The sequence below is a fragment of the Centropristis striata genome, chromosome 1 (genome assembly GCF_030273125.1).
Source record: "Centropristis striata isolate RG_2023a ecotype Rhode Island chromosome 1, C.striata_1.0, whole genome shotgun sequence".
Taxonomy (NCBI): domain Eukaryota; kingdom Metazoa; phylum Chordata; class Actinopteri; order Perciformes; family Serranidae; genus Centropristis; species Centropristis striata.
In genome coordinates, this window is record NC_081517.1 from 46,220,463 (window position 1) to 46,233,198 (window position 12,736).

The 12,736-nt window shown below is 43.5% G+C and overlaps 1 protein-coding gene across 1 annotated transcript in view; it reads left to right on the plus strand.

The window, feature by feature from the left end:
- LOC131980017 (SEC14-like protein 1) overlaps positions 1 to 8,592 on the plus strand; it is a 48,924-nt gene extending 40,332 nt beyond the window's left edge. The window contains exons 13-16 of the mRNA XM_059344144.1: positions 1,017 to 1,151; positions 3,365 to 3,613; positions 5,811 to 5,989; positions 8,010 to 8,592. Coding sequence (XP_059200127.1) covers positions 1,017 to 1,151; positions 3,365 to 3,613; positions 5,811 to 5,989; positions 8,010 to 8,115 — 669 coding nt within the window. The 3' untranslated portion in view covers positions 8,116 to 8,592. The remainder of the gene's footprint in view (positions 1 to 1,016; positions 1,152 to 3,364; positions 3,614 to 5,810; positions 5,990 to 8,009) is intronic.
- The last annotated feature ends 4,144 nt before the right edge of the window (positions 8,593 to 12,736 follow it).

A 12,736-nucleotide genomic window follows, 5' to 3' on the forward strand; every position in this document is an offset into this window, starting at 1 on the left:
GGGATGGAGGGATGGATGGAGGGATGGATGGATAAAGGGATGGAGGGAGGGATGGAGGGAGGGATGGATGGAGGGATGGATGGAGGGATGGAGGGATGGATGGATAAAGGAATGGAGGGATGGATGGAGGGATGGAGGGATGGATGGATAAAGGAATGGAGGGATGGATGGATGGAGGGATGGATGGATAAAGGGATGGAGGGAGGGATGGATGGAGGGATGGATGGAGGGATGGATGGAGGGATGGATGGATAAAGGAATGGAGGGAGGGATGGAGGGATGGATGGAGGGATGGATGGATAAAGGGATGGTTGGAGGGATGGAGGGATGGATGGATAAAGGAATGGAGGGATGGATGGAGGGATGAAGGGATGGATGGAGGGATGGATGGATAAAGGAATGGAGGGATGGATGGAGGGATGGATGGATAAAGGAATGGAGGGATGGATGGAGGGATCGGTTGATTGATTACTTTATTCATCCCCGAAGGTAAATTGGGTTGTCACATCAGTCCGGTATTTAATTACAATAAAATATAATATAATAAAATACTGAGGTAGAATAAATTAAAACAATAGAAAAAAACCAGAATAGAACAAGGACACTGAAGAGTTAAAAGAAGATCAGTTGGTAGGTAGATGATGGTAATTAACTATATATATATATATATATATATATATATATATATATAGATATATGTAGTAGTAGTAATAATAACATAGCAATGTGTCATATATTTAGCCTGTGCAGGGTGTGCATACCTACATAACATAATATATATGTAAACATGTATATATATATGTTTATATATATAAACAAGATATGATATATTGTACTGGCATTATATATGCATATACGTATAAATACTTGACTATAAAATAGACTCATCATGTCAGAATGTGAACTTTCAGAGAACGACTCACATTGAGACGTCCTCTGCTGACCTGGTTCTGTATAGTTATTATATATATATATTCTATATATATTGTTTATATATATATATATCTGTTCTACAGTGTGAGGTCCCAGAGGGTGGCCTGGTCCCTAAGTCCATGTACCGCACGGCCGAGGAGCTGGAGAACGAAGACATCCGGCTGTGGACGGATACCATCTACCAGAGCGCCAGCGTCTTCAAGGGAGCTCCCCACGAGGTGAGGAGCACTCAGAGCAGGAGGTGAAACCTGCCGTGGTGGTTTCAGTATGGAGAGATCTGCTGAGGAGGTTCTGGAGAGAGGAGTGCCCTCTGCTGGTGGGATGAGGGAGAACTATTGAGGCGTTGCAACATCATTAATGACCAGTTAATGTAAGGCCCCGGACCGGTTAATGTAAGGCCCCGGACCGGTTAATGTAAGGCCCCGGACCAGTTAATGTAGGGCCCCGGACCAGTTAATGTAGGGCCCCGGACCAGTTAATGTAGGGCCCCGGACCAGTTAATGTAAGGCCCCGGACCAGTTAATGTAGGGCCCCGGACCAGTTAATGTAGGGCCCCGGACCAGTTAATGTAAGGCCCCGGACCAGTTAATGTAAGGCCCCGGACCAGTTAATGTAAGGCCCCGGACCAGTTAATGTAAGGCCCCGGACCGGTTAATGTAAGGCCCCGGACCAGTTAATGTAGGGCCCCGGACCAGTTAATGTAGGGCCCCGGACCAGTTAATGTAAGGCCCCGGACCAGTTAATGTAGGGCCCCGGACCAGTTAATGTAGGGCCCCGGACCAGTTAATGTAAGGTCCCGGACCAGTTAATGTAGGGCCCCGGACCGGTTAATGTAAGGCCCCGGACCAGTTAATGTAGGGCCCCGGACCAGTTAATGTAGGGCCCCGGACCAGTTAATGTAAGGCCCCGGACCGGTTAATGTAAGGCCCCGGACCAGTTAATGTAAGGCCCCGGACCAGTTAATGTAGGGCCCCGGACCAGTTAATGTAGGGCCCCGGACCAGTTAATGTAGGGCCCCGGACCAGTTAATGTAGGGCCCCGGACCAGTTAATGTAAGGCCCCGGACCAGTTAATGTAAGGCCCCGGACCGGTTAATGTAAGGCCCCGGACCGGTTAATGTAAGGCCCCGGACCAGTTAATGTAAGGCCCCGGACCAGTTAATGTAAGGCCCCGGACCAGTTAATGTAGGGCCCCGGACCAGTTAATGTAGGGCCCCGGACCAGTTAATGTAGGGCCCCGGACCAGTTAATGTAAGGCCCCGGACCAGTTAATGTAAGGCCCCGGACCGGTTAATGTAAGGCCCCGGACCAGTTAATGTAAGGCCCCGGACCAGTTAATGTAAGGCCCCGGACCAGTTAATGTAGGGCCCCGGACCAGTTAATGTAGGGCCCCGGACCAGTTAATGTAAGGCCCCGGACCAGTTAATGTAGGGCCCCGGACCAGTTAATGTAAGGCGCCGGACCGGTTAATGTAAGGCCCCGGACCAGTTAATGTAAGGCCCCGGACCAGTTAATGTAGGGCCCCGGACCAGTTAATGTAAGGCGCCGGACCGGTTAATGTAAGGCCCCGGACCAGTTAATGTAAGGCCCCGGACCAGTTAATGTAAGGCCCCGGACCAGTTAATGTAAGGCGCCGGACCGGTTAATGTAACAGGAAATCTTTTGCTTTACTTTCTTCTGAAATGTCTCATAATGTCCCTTCCTGTCGCATCTTCCTCCCCTCCTCTCCCTCCTCTCCCTCCTCTCCCTTCTCTTCCTCCTCTCCCTTCTCTTCCTCCTCTCCCTCCTCTTCCTCCTCTCCCTCCTCTTCCTCCTCTCCCTCCTCTTCCTCCTCTCCCTCCTCTCCTCTTCCTCCTCTCCCTCCTCTCCCTCCTCTTCCTCCTCTCCTCTCCCTCCTCTTCCTCCTCTCCCTCCTCTCCCTCCTCTTCCTCCTCTCCCTCCTCTCCCTCCTCTTCCTCCTCTTCCTCCTCTCCCTCCTCTCCCTTCTCTTCCTCCTCTTCCTCCTCTCCCTCCTCTTCCTCCTCTCCCTCCTCTCCCTCCTCTTCCTCCTCTTCCTCCTCTCCCTCCTCTCCCTCCTCTTCCTCCTCTCCCTCCTCTTCCTCCTCTCCCTCCTCTCCCTCCTCTTCCTCCTCTTCCTCCTCTCCCTCCTCTCCCTTCTCTTCCTCCTCTTCCTCCTCTCCCTCCTCTTCCTCCTCTCCCTCCTCTCCCTCCTCTCCCTCCTCTTCCTCCTCTCCCTCCTCTCCCTCCTCTCCCTCCTCTTCCTCCTCTCCCTCCTCTCCCTCCTCTCCCTTCTCTTCCTCCTCTCCCTTCTCTTCCTCCTCTTCCTCCTCTCCCTTCTCTTCCTCCTCTCCCTCCTCTTCCTCCTCTTCCTCCTCTCCCTCCTCTTCCTCCTCTTCCTCCTCTCCCTCCTCTCCCTCCTCTTCCTCCTCCAGCTCCTGATTGAGATCATTGACGCCTCCTCCGTCATCACCTGGGACTTTGACATGTGTAAAGGCGACGTCGTTTTCAACATCTACCACTCCAAGCGGGCCCCCCAGCCCCCCCGTAAAGAGCCCCTGGCCCACGGCATCACGTCCCCAGTAGGCAACAACGTCCAGCTCATAGACAGGTCCTGGGTCCTGGGACAAGACTATAGCATGGTGGAGTCCCCGCTCACCTGCAAGGAGGGAGAGAGTGTTCAGGTGAGCCTCCAGGACCGTCGACATGTTTTAATGTCGGTCAGCCTTATCTGTACTAATGCATAGCTTTAGCTTTTTACCTTTATTTATCTGCACAGTTTCCAATTCCAATGTTTAATATTCTCCAGATTTAAAAAGTCATTATGATAATGTTGGTAATGTTTTATGGTGACAGGTCTCGTCACAGAGCTCTGGCTTTATTCTGTCAACATGTTTTAATGTCTGTCAACTTTATCTGTACTAATGCATAGCTTTAGGTTTATTTATCTGCACAGTTAGAATGACATGAAAGGACAAAGATAACATAAAGTGTAAAGTGCAGGACAAGCAGAAAACACAGACGGCTGATTTAAAGCCTCCATCTAAAATTTCATAGTTATAAGAAAATAAACTGATGATTGAAGTAATATATGTATAACATCAGCAACAAGTTCTAATCACAATAACAAAAATAATATAAAAGCAAAAATGAACATGATATAAATGTATGTTTTTATTAAACTTACTACATTAATCTAATAACATATATGGTGTTCTTGACTGATGAAACAGAGTCTCACTCAAGCTCTGACAGCCGTTACCATCTTTTCATGTGTTTATTTAGCATTAGCGTTCAACAGTTTCACATGCTATTCTTACTAGCACTTCAATATCAACCGCACGGTTTGCCAGGTAATCAACTGACTTAAATGTAAACAAAAGCACAACATTAATAACACGGACATCTAATCAACTATACAATCCACATACATGAACACATTTTCAGGGCTTCAACACAAGTTGTAGTCACGTTGTATGTACATATATCTAACTCACCAGCTCAGCTTCACCAGTCAACACAACAGCATTCTGCTACCACTAGAGGTCCCTATAATCACACAATAAAAGTGAATTTGTGAGTGAATTAGAAGGTTAAAACAGCAGTTTAATGAGCTTTTAGACATCTTCTGAAACATTTTCTAGAGATGGAGTTCTTTGGTTTCCATAATTTTAGTTAGGGTTAGTAATGGTTAGGGTTAGTAATGGTTAGGGTTAGGGTTAGTAGGGGTTAGGGTTAGTAGTGGTTAGGGTTAGTAGTGGTTAGGGTTAGGGTTAGTAGTGGGGTGCGCTGCCTAGGAAGTGTTTGTTGCTAAAGACGTGTCGTGTCCTCAGGGTAAGGGTTAGTAATAGTTATGGTTAGGGTTAGTAATAGTTAGGGTTAGGGTTAGTAGTGGTTAGGGTTAGGGTTAGTAGTGGTTAGGGTTAGTAGTGGTTAGGGTTAGTAGTGGTGTGTGCTGCCTAGGAAGTGTTTGTTGCTAAAGACGTGTCGTGTCCTCAGGGCTCCCTGAGGGTTAGGGTTAGTAATGGTTAGGGTTAGTAGTGGTTAGGGTTAGTAATGGTTAGGGTTAGTAGTGGTTAGGGTTAGGGTTAGTAGTGGTTAGGGTTAGTAGTTGTTAGGGTTAGTAGTGGTGTGTGCTGCCTAGGAAGTGTTTGTTGCTAAAGACGTGTCGTGTCCTCAGGGCTCCCTGAGGGTTAGGGTTAGTAATGGTTAGGGTTAGTAATGGTTAGGGTTAGTAGGGGTTAGGGTTAGTAATGGTTAGGGTTAGTAGTGGTGTGCGCTGCCTAGGAAGTGTTTGTTGCTAAAGACGTGTCGTGTCCTCAGGGTTAGGGTTAGTAATGGTTAGGGTTAGTAGGGGTTAGGGTTAGTAGGGGTTAGGGTTAGTAGTGGTTAGGGTTAGTAGTTGTTAGGGTTAGTAGTGGTTAGGGTTAGGGTTAGTAGGGGTTAGGGTTAGTAATGGTTAGGGTTAGTAGTGGTTAGGGTTAGGGTTAGTAGTGGTTAGGGTTAGTAGTGGTTAGGGTTAGTAATAGTTAGGGTTAGCAGTGGTGTGCGCTGCCTAGGAAGTGTTTGTTGCTAAAGACGTGTCGTGTCCTCAGGGTTAGGGTTAGTAATAGTTAGGGTTAGGGTTAGTAGTGGTTAGGGTTAGTAGTGGTTAGGGTTAGTAGTGGTTAGGGTTAGTAATGGTTAGGGTTAGGGTTAGTAATAGTTAGGGTTAGGGTTAGTAATGGTTAGGGTTAGGGTTAGTAATAGTTAGGGTTAGGGTTAGTAGTGGTTAGGGTTAGTAATGGTTAGGGTTAGGGTTAGGGTTAGTAATGGTTAGGGTTAGTAGTGGTGTGCGCTGCCTAGGAAGTGTTTGTTGCTAAAGACGTGTGGTGTCCTCAGGGCTCCCACATCACCCGCTGGCCAGGTTTCTACATCCTCCAGTGGAAGTTCCACAACATGGCGGCCTGCTCCGCCACCAACCTGCCCCGAGTGGACGACGTGCTGGCCACCCTGCAGGTCTCATCGCACAAGTGCAAAGTCATGTACTACACTGAGGTGTTGGGCTCGGAGGACTTCAGGTTAGGATCTGAGTGTGTGTGAGTGGAAGACAAACATACATTTGTGTCCATGTGATCTATGTGAAGTGTTCGTGTCCATATTTGCTGTTTCAAGGTGTTTTATCCTGATTTTGTGGTAGTTTCAACCATTATTCCTTTAGGACATGTTCACTCCTTCCTTCTTTCAGTTTCCCCTCTACAGTCTACCACATAGTGCCACGTATGACCTATTTGAATGAATTAAATCTGAAATGTTTTTAAAATGACACGATGAAGAGCCTTCAGAGCATCAAGAGTCTTTATGCTGCGTTCGATTGCACTCGGAACTCTGAAAGATCCGAGTTAAATGCGTTTCTTTACTCAACCTCTGAAAACACGGCAGCCACAGCAAAGTGATGTTTGTTTGGATGTCTTTGGAGCATTTAAAAATGATTCTGGTGCAGCATTACACCTTATAGACTAATGTAGTTTAAATATGGGGAAAACTATAATATTTTTTACACTTTTACTGTGCTTTTTCGTCCCTACTACGCTCACACAAACTCTTTAATGAACAGAGTGGGAGTCAAATACCACCACAAAGTAGTCCTACACGTTTAGTAACACAAATGCTAAATGAAACGACACATAACAGACTAAATGTTGACGATAAAGTGACTGTTTACCTCTCACGGTTTGATGTTTTGATTGGTTTTGATGTTGGCATCAGTTTACTCAGCGTTACCTCACCTTTATGTCCTGATTATTAATTTTTAACTTTGACATACTTAATAAATTTTGAACCCAAAAGAAGTAAAGGAAAAACATAAAATCTGATCTTGAAAGTTATGTTTCAAAACACAGATATAAATATTAAATATTGCAAGTATGAACACAGGTTGCAAAAATAATATATAAGAGGTAAAATGAGGATAATCTCTAGTTCTGTATTTTTATACTAAATATATTTGACATTATCTCTGGTTTTACTTGGCTGAATATCATCAAAATAAATCTGGTTTGGAGTTTCAAGCCAGAACTTTAGAGGGAAGCTGATGGAGAGACTCGAAGTTGTTTCATTTTTATGTCTTCACCTCATGCAGGAGTTAATGTGCAGCTGGTTTCATGGACTCTAGAGGGTTAATGTCCAGTCTCTATAGATCCAGTCTCTCTAAATCCAGTCTCTCTAAATCCAGTCTCTATAAATCCAGTCTCTGTAAATCCAGTCTCTCTAAATCCAGTCTCTCGAAATCCGGTCTCTATAAATCCAGTCTCTATAAATCTAGTCTCTCTAAATCCAGTCTCTATAAATCCAGTCTCTCGAAATCCAGTCTCTCGAAATCCGGTCTCTATAAACCCAGTCTCTATAAATCCAGTCTCTCGAAATCCGGTCTCTATAAATCCAGTCTCTATAAATCTAGTCTCTATATATCCAGTCTCTATAAATCCAGTCTCTATAAATCTAGTCTCTTTAAATCCAGTCTCTATAGATCCAGTCTCTTTAAATCCAGTCTCTATAGATCCAGTCTCTATAAATCCAGTCTCTATAGATCCGGTCTCTATAAATCTAGTCTCTATAGATCCGGTCTCTATAGATCCGGTCTCTATAAATCTAGTCTCTATAGATCCAGTCTCTATAGATCCGGTCTCTATAAATCTAGTCTCTATAAATCCAGTCTCTATAGATCCGGTCTCTATAGATCCAGTCTCTATAGATCCGGTCTCTATAAATCTAGTCTCTATAAATCCAGTCTCTATAGATCCGGTCTCTATAGATCCGGTCTCTATAGATCCAGCCTCTATAGATCCGGTCTCTATAGATCCGGTCTCTATAGATCCAGTCTCTATAAATGCTCCTGCAGGTCTGATGTGGTTCTGCAGCATGAGCATGAGTCTTTAACACAATGGTCCGGTCAGGTAAACAGGTGAACAGGTGAACAGGTAAACAGGTAAACAGGTGAACAGGTGAACAGGTAAACAGGTAAACAGGTGAACAGGTGAACAGGTGAACAGGTAAACAGGTGAACTTTGAGTCCACTGACTGTCCTCCTTGTGTCCTCAGGGGATCCATGACCAGTCTGGAGTCGAGCCACAGCGGATTCTCTCAGCTCAGCGCCGCCACCACCTCCTCCAGCCAATCACAGTCCAGCTCCATGATCTCCAGGTAGAAACCGCCAGCTGAGGACTTTAACCCCGCCCCCTTCCACGGCCCTTACCTGCCCACACCTGAGGCCACCTCCCCTTCCTCTTTGGATCTGTTCCTCCTGCAGCCAGTCTCTCTATGAACTGAAGCATGATGCACAAACAGAAGACAAAGAATTAAAATCTGAGGCAAAAAGAAAAAACAAACTGTGTGTACCATTTTAAGGGCTGATTTTTGCACAAAGGTGATATATTTTTTGTGCCTGGCATCTCTGCTGGGCAGCAGTTTGAATCAGAACATCAGCAGAATGTTTGTTGGTGTGAAAAAAAGGTCAAAGGTCAGGTGAAATGCACCAGAAGCTGAAAGAAGCAATATTCTCATCCTGAAGACACTGGAGACGCTGTTACATTATGCAGACGACACACACCTATTCATGTGCTCTCTGAAGAACTGTTACACACACACACACACACACACACTCACACACACACACACACACACACACACACACACACACACACACACAGTTTGTTAATCTGGTGAACTGTTTATAGGTATATAAGTGTGTGTGTGTGTGTGTGTGTGGGGTGTGGTGGGGGGGGGTCAAACAATGAGTTGTTCAGTCGTCATGGAGATACGGAGTGGGCGGAGCTTTCTGAATCACCACAGTGGGAATTATGACTCCTGTAATAACTTCCTGTGGCTGTTTGAGCTTCCTGTCATTAATCTCATTGTCTTCTATGGGGAACCCACCCGTCCGTCTACGAGGGCTTTATTTATCACAGCGTCTGACTCTTAGAGAAGCAATAACAAAAGGTTTGACTTTCTACTGTGTGAAATGTTTCTATTTATCATGAAGATCTTTGTGGCTGCTGATTATTGACGAGTTGTTCAGGCAGATTGACGGCAACCTGAGCCGGAAGCAACAAATCTCTGTGGCGGCAACATTCACTGACCGTCTCCTTTAAAAAATCTGTACAGAAACCCTGAAAGCCAAGAGAGAAAAAACAGTTAGTTATTGTTTTCTTTCATCTGTCTGACTCTGGGGTTCATTTATTATCTTTATGTCATTAGCATAAAAGATTTGAGAGCAAAACTTCCACGCTGCATTAAAAAAAGAGATTCGGTAGCAAAACTATAAAAACTGGAAATAAACATTTAGACTTTTTTGATTCGTTGGGATGAATCCCTCAAGGAAAGTTCCAGTAGCATAAAAATACAAATGTTATTAAGATAAGCAATCAACAGTAAACATAAAACAGTACTATTAAAGTAAAGCAGTGAAAATATGAGATAAATAAATGTAGAGAACAGTATGGAGGATGGATAGAGATTGTGTTTTGTACAGTGGATAGATTTAATTGAAAGTAAAATAAAACTTTGATTAAAAATGTTTTAATGTCAATCAAAACGTTTTGTTCGCTTGCTGTTAAAACTTTTGGATTCAAAAGAATTTTCATTCAACTTTTGTTGCAAAAAAAAAAACAACAACTTTGATTTCATGAATGTATTTTACTTGCAATTAAACATTGAATTATATTATTTTATTGCAGTGTCAAAAGTTTTGCTCTTGGACCTTTTTGTGTTCTTTTACTTCATCAAGATGAACAGTAACTCCACACAGAAATCACCTGCCTCGCCTTTATTTATTTTTCTTAAATAATAATATATATAATTATATTAATAATGATAAAAAATGTATCCCAGCAAAAAAACCCACCTGTTTGACAGATGGAAAAACATTACAGAAACTTTGTTTTTTGTCTCCTTTTCCTCTCGGGGCTCCTTTAGTTCTGTCAGGAGAAAAACTAAAATAACTCTCCAGATTTTCTCCTGGACTTTTATTTTTATTTCCCTGGACATTATTTTATTTCCCTGGACTGACCTGGTTATGTTGCTTTCTGTCCTAGAGGGGAATCCTTGTCGATGATTGGTGAATGTGATCCCGATCGGCCAATGAACTGCCTGAGTTTGGAGGTTGTGATGTAATTGGGCGATCCGTTATTCTCAGTTTATTTCAGAGTGATGTAGTTTCAGTGAGCATTATGGACGAATGTTGCTGTGTGATTCTGATTTGACACATATTGATACTGTACCTGTTTAGTGTTGGTGGAGTCTGTTACTGTACTGGTGGAGGTGAGGACATGATGGAGTGAAGCCGTGTGTGTGTGTGTGTGTTACTGCATGCTCACCTGGTGACTGGGTTTACACATCTATTATTTAAAGATTAACATATAACCATTTTAAGAGTCATGTGTCAATAAAAACCATTTTAGCCTTTGGAAGCATCACTTAGAGTCACCACTGTAATAGAGGAGCGATTGTGAACTGAATGAACATTTCTTAATGCATATACAGATTTTAATAGAGTTTATGTGGTTGATTAGCGACGATCTGACTCCCTGTAGGGGGCAGAGAAATGATCGATCTGACTCCCTGTAGGGGGCAGAGAAATGATCGATCTGACTCCCTGTAGGGGGCAGAGAAATGATTGATCTGACTCCCTATAGTGGGCAGAGAAATGATTGATCTGACTCCCTGTAGGGGGCAGAGAAATAATCGCCGTCGCCAAGAGTCGCTCTCATGCTGTTGCCATGGTTACAGAGTGCAGCTGACATCAAAAGGAAGAACAAAACATACGAGACGGATCAGATCAGAGACTCAGAATCAGTTGTTTTTGATACATTAAACTGCTTGTTTTATAAACTGTTAATGAATGAAAGGTCAAGGGTTAACTTGGTTTAACTATATTATGTCATTAATTGCAATAATATGAAATTCTTTATTGAGAAAAGGACCTGTGCAGATTGTGGGCTATTTAAGTGTGTGTGATGGTGTAAAAGAATGAATGGATCAAAGACTTGCCTGTAAAATGTGTTTAACTCTCTGTCTGCCCTCACGGTGTCTCTACTCTACTCTACTCTACTCTACTCTACCCTACTCTACTCTACTCTACTCTACTCTACTCTACCCTACCCTACCCTACCCTACTCTACCCTACCCTACCCTACTCTACTCTACTCTACTCTACTCTACTCTACTCTACCCTACTCTACTCTACTCTACTCTACTCTACTCTACTCTACTCTACTCTACCCTACCCTACCCTACCCTACTCTACTCTACTCTACTCTACTCTACCCTACCCTAACCCTGCCCTGCCCTTCCCTACCCTACCCTACCCTCTACTCTACTCTACCCTCTACTCTACTCTACTCTACTCTACCCTACCCTACCCTACCCTACTCTACTCTACTCTACTCTACTCTACTCTACTCTACCCTACCCTACCTACCCTACCCTACCCTACCCTACCCTACCCTACCCTACCCTACTCTACTCTACTCTACTCTACTCTACTCTACTCCTGAAGCATGTCTACTATCTCATGACGAGTTCTCCACCTGGATATTCACCTCAGGAGCCTCAGTTTCATTAACGGTTCGTCTGATGATGAAACATCACAGATCAAACTACTGTTACAGCTCCTTTGTCTCTCATCAACTCTGTACTTGTGAACTCCACATTTTCTTTTTATTGTGTATATCGTCTAAAGCAGGATGGATCTTGATTGAAGCCTAAAGGCATGAAGAAGAGAACTCAGATCAGATGGTTTTGTTTTAATGCGGTTCCACACTAGAACCCTTCCTGTTTTCAGCTCTTCTATAGTGTGAACTCTTCTCATCATTGACCAATGAGGGCTATAACTGTCTGTCTCTCACACATCATTCTCACATATCTTCTCTTTACCTTCGTGAGGAATTCTGTAAAAAGTTCATGTTTGGATTAATGAGAATATGGCGCCTTTACATTTTTTTGAAATCATTAAACTTGAATTATGAGAAAATGCATTCAATTGCGTCATTTTTCTATTCATTTTCCACGTATTTGTGACTTTTGCTGTTGTGAAGAAGGAAGTTAAAGGTCCCATAGTCTCTCTCTCTGTCTCTGTCTCTCTCTCTCTCTCTCTCTCTCTCTCTCTCTGTCTCTCTCTCTCTCTCTCTCTCTCTCTCTCTCTCTCCCCTCCTCCTTCATAAACAAGTAAAATAATGTAAAAGCAAATTCAGGACAATTAGTCAGGTGCAAATATAGTTTAACCCTAAAAAATGTTTACCAAACGGTTTCTCAGTGGCTTACAGTTGTATCAGATTAAAAACATATTAAAAGTTTAACAATTTCTGACTCCAAGAAATGCCCCATTTTCAAACCCTCCAGGTCTTTCAAATGACCATTACTCCTTCTAGTCAGGAGGCGGAGCCAAATAAAGGGGACACGTCGGACTAAAGCTACACGTTTTTTATTCCACGTGCTCTCTATCACCGTAAGTTTACATTTTTGATGGGAGCCACTTCATCAAGATGGTGGATCAGAGATGGCAGCCATATAAAATTTATGAGTACCAATAAATCTTCCAAACCACTCAGAAGGTCAATCTTTGTGTCAAAATCTACTTTTTCTGGGTCAAAGAATCATTTAAAGCTCTTGAGAATATCACTAGATGATTATTTGATCCAATAGATATGTTCATTTTGGCCATGTTTTTACGTCATTTCCAGCTCATTAATATGGTTGCATATATTCTGAAAAATGAACAACATGCATAAGTTTAATTGAACTTTATTAGCTTCACTTGATTATTTATTAGG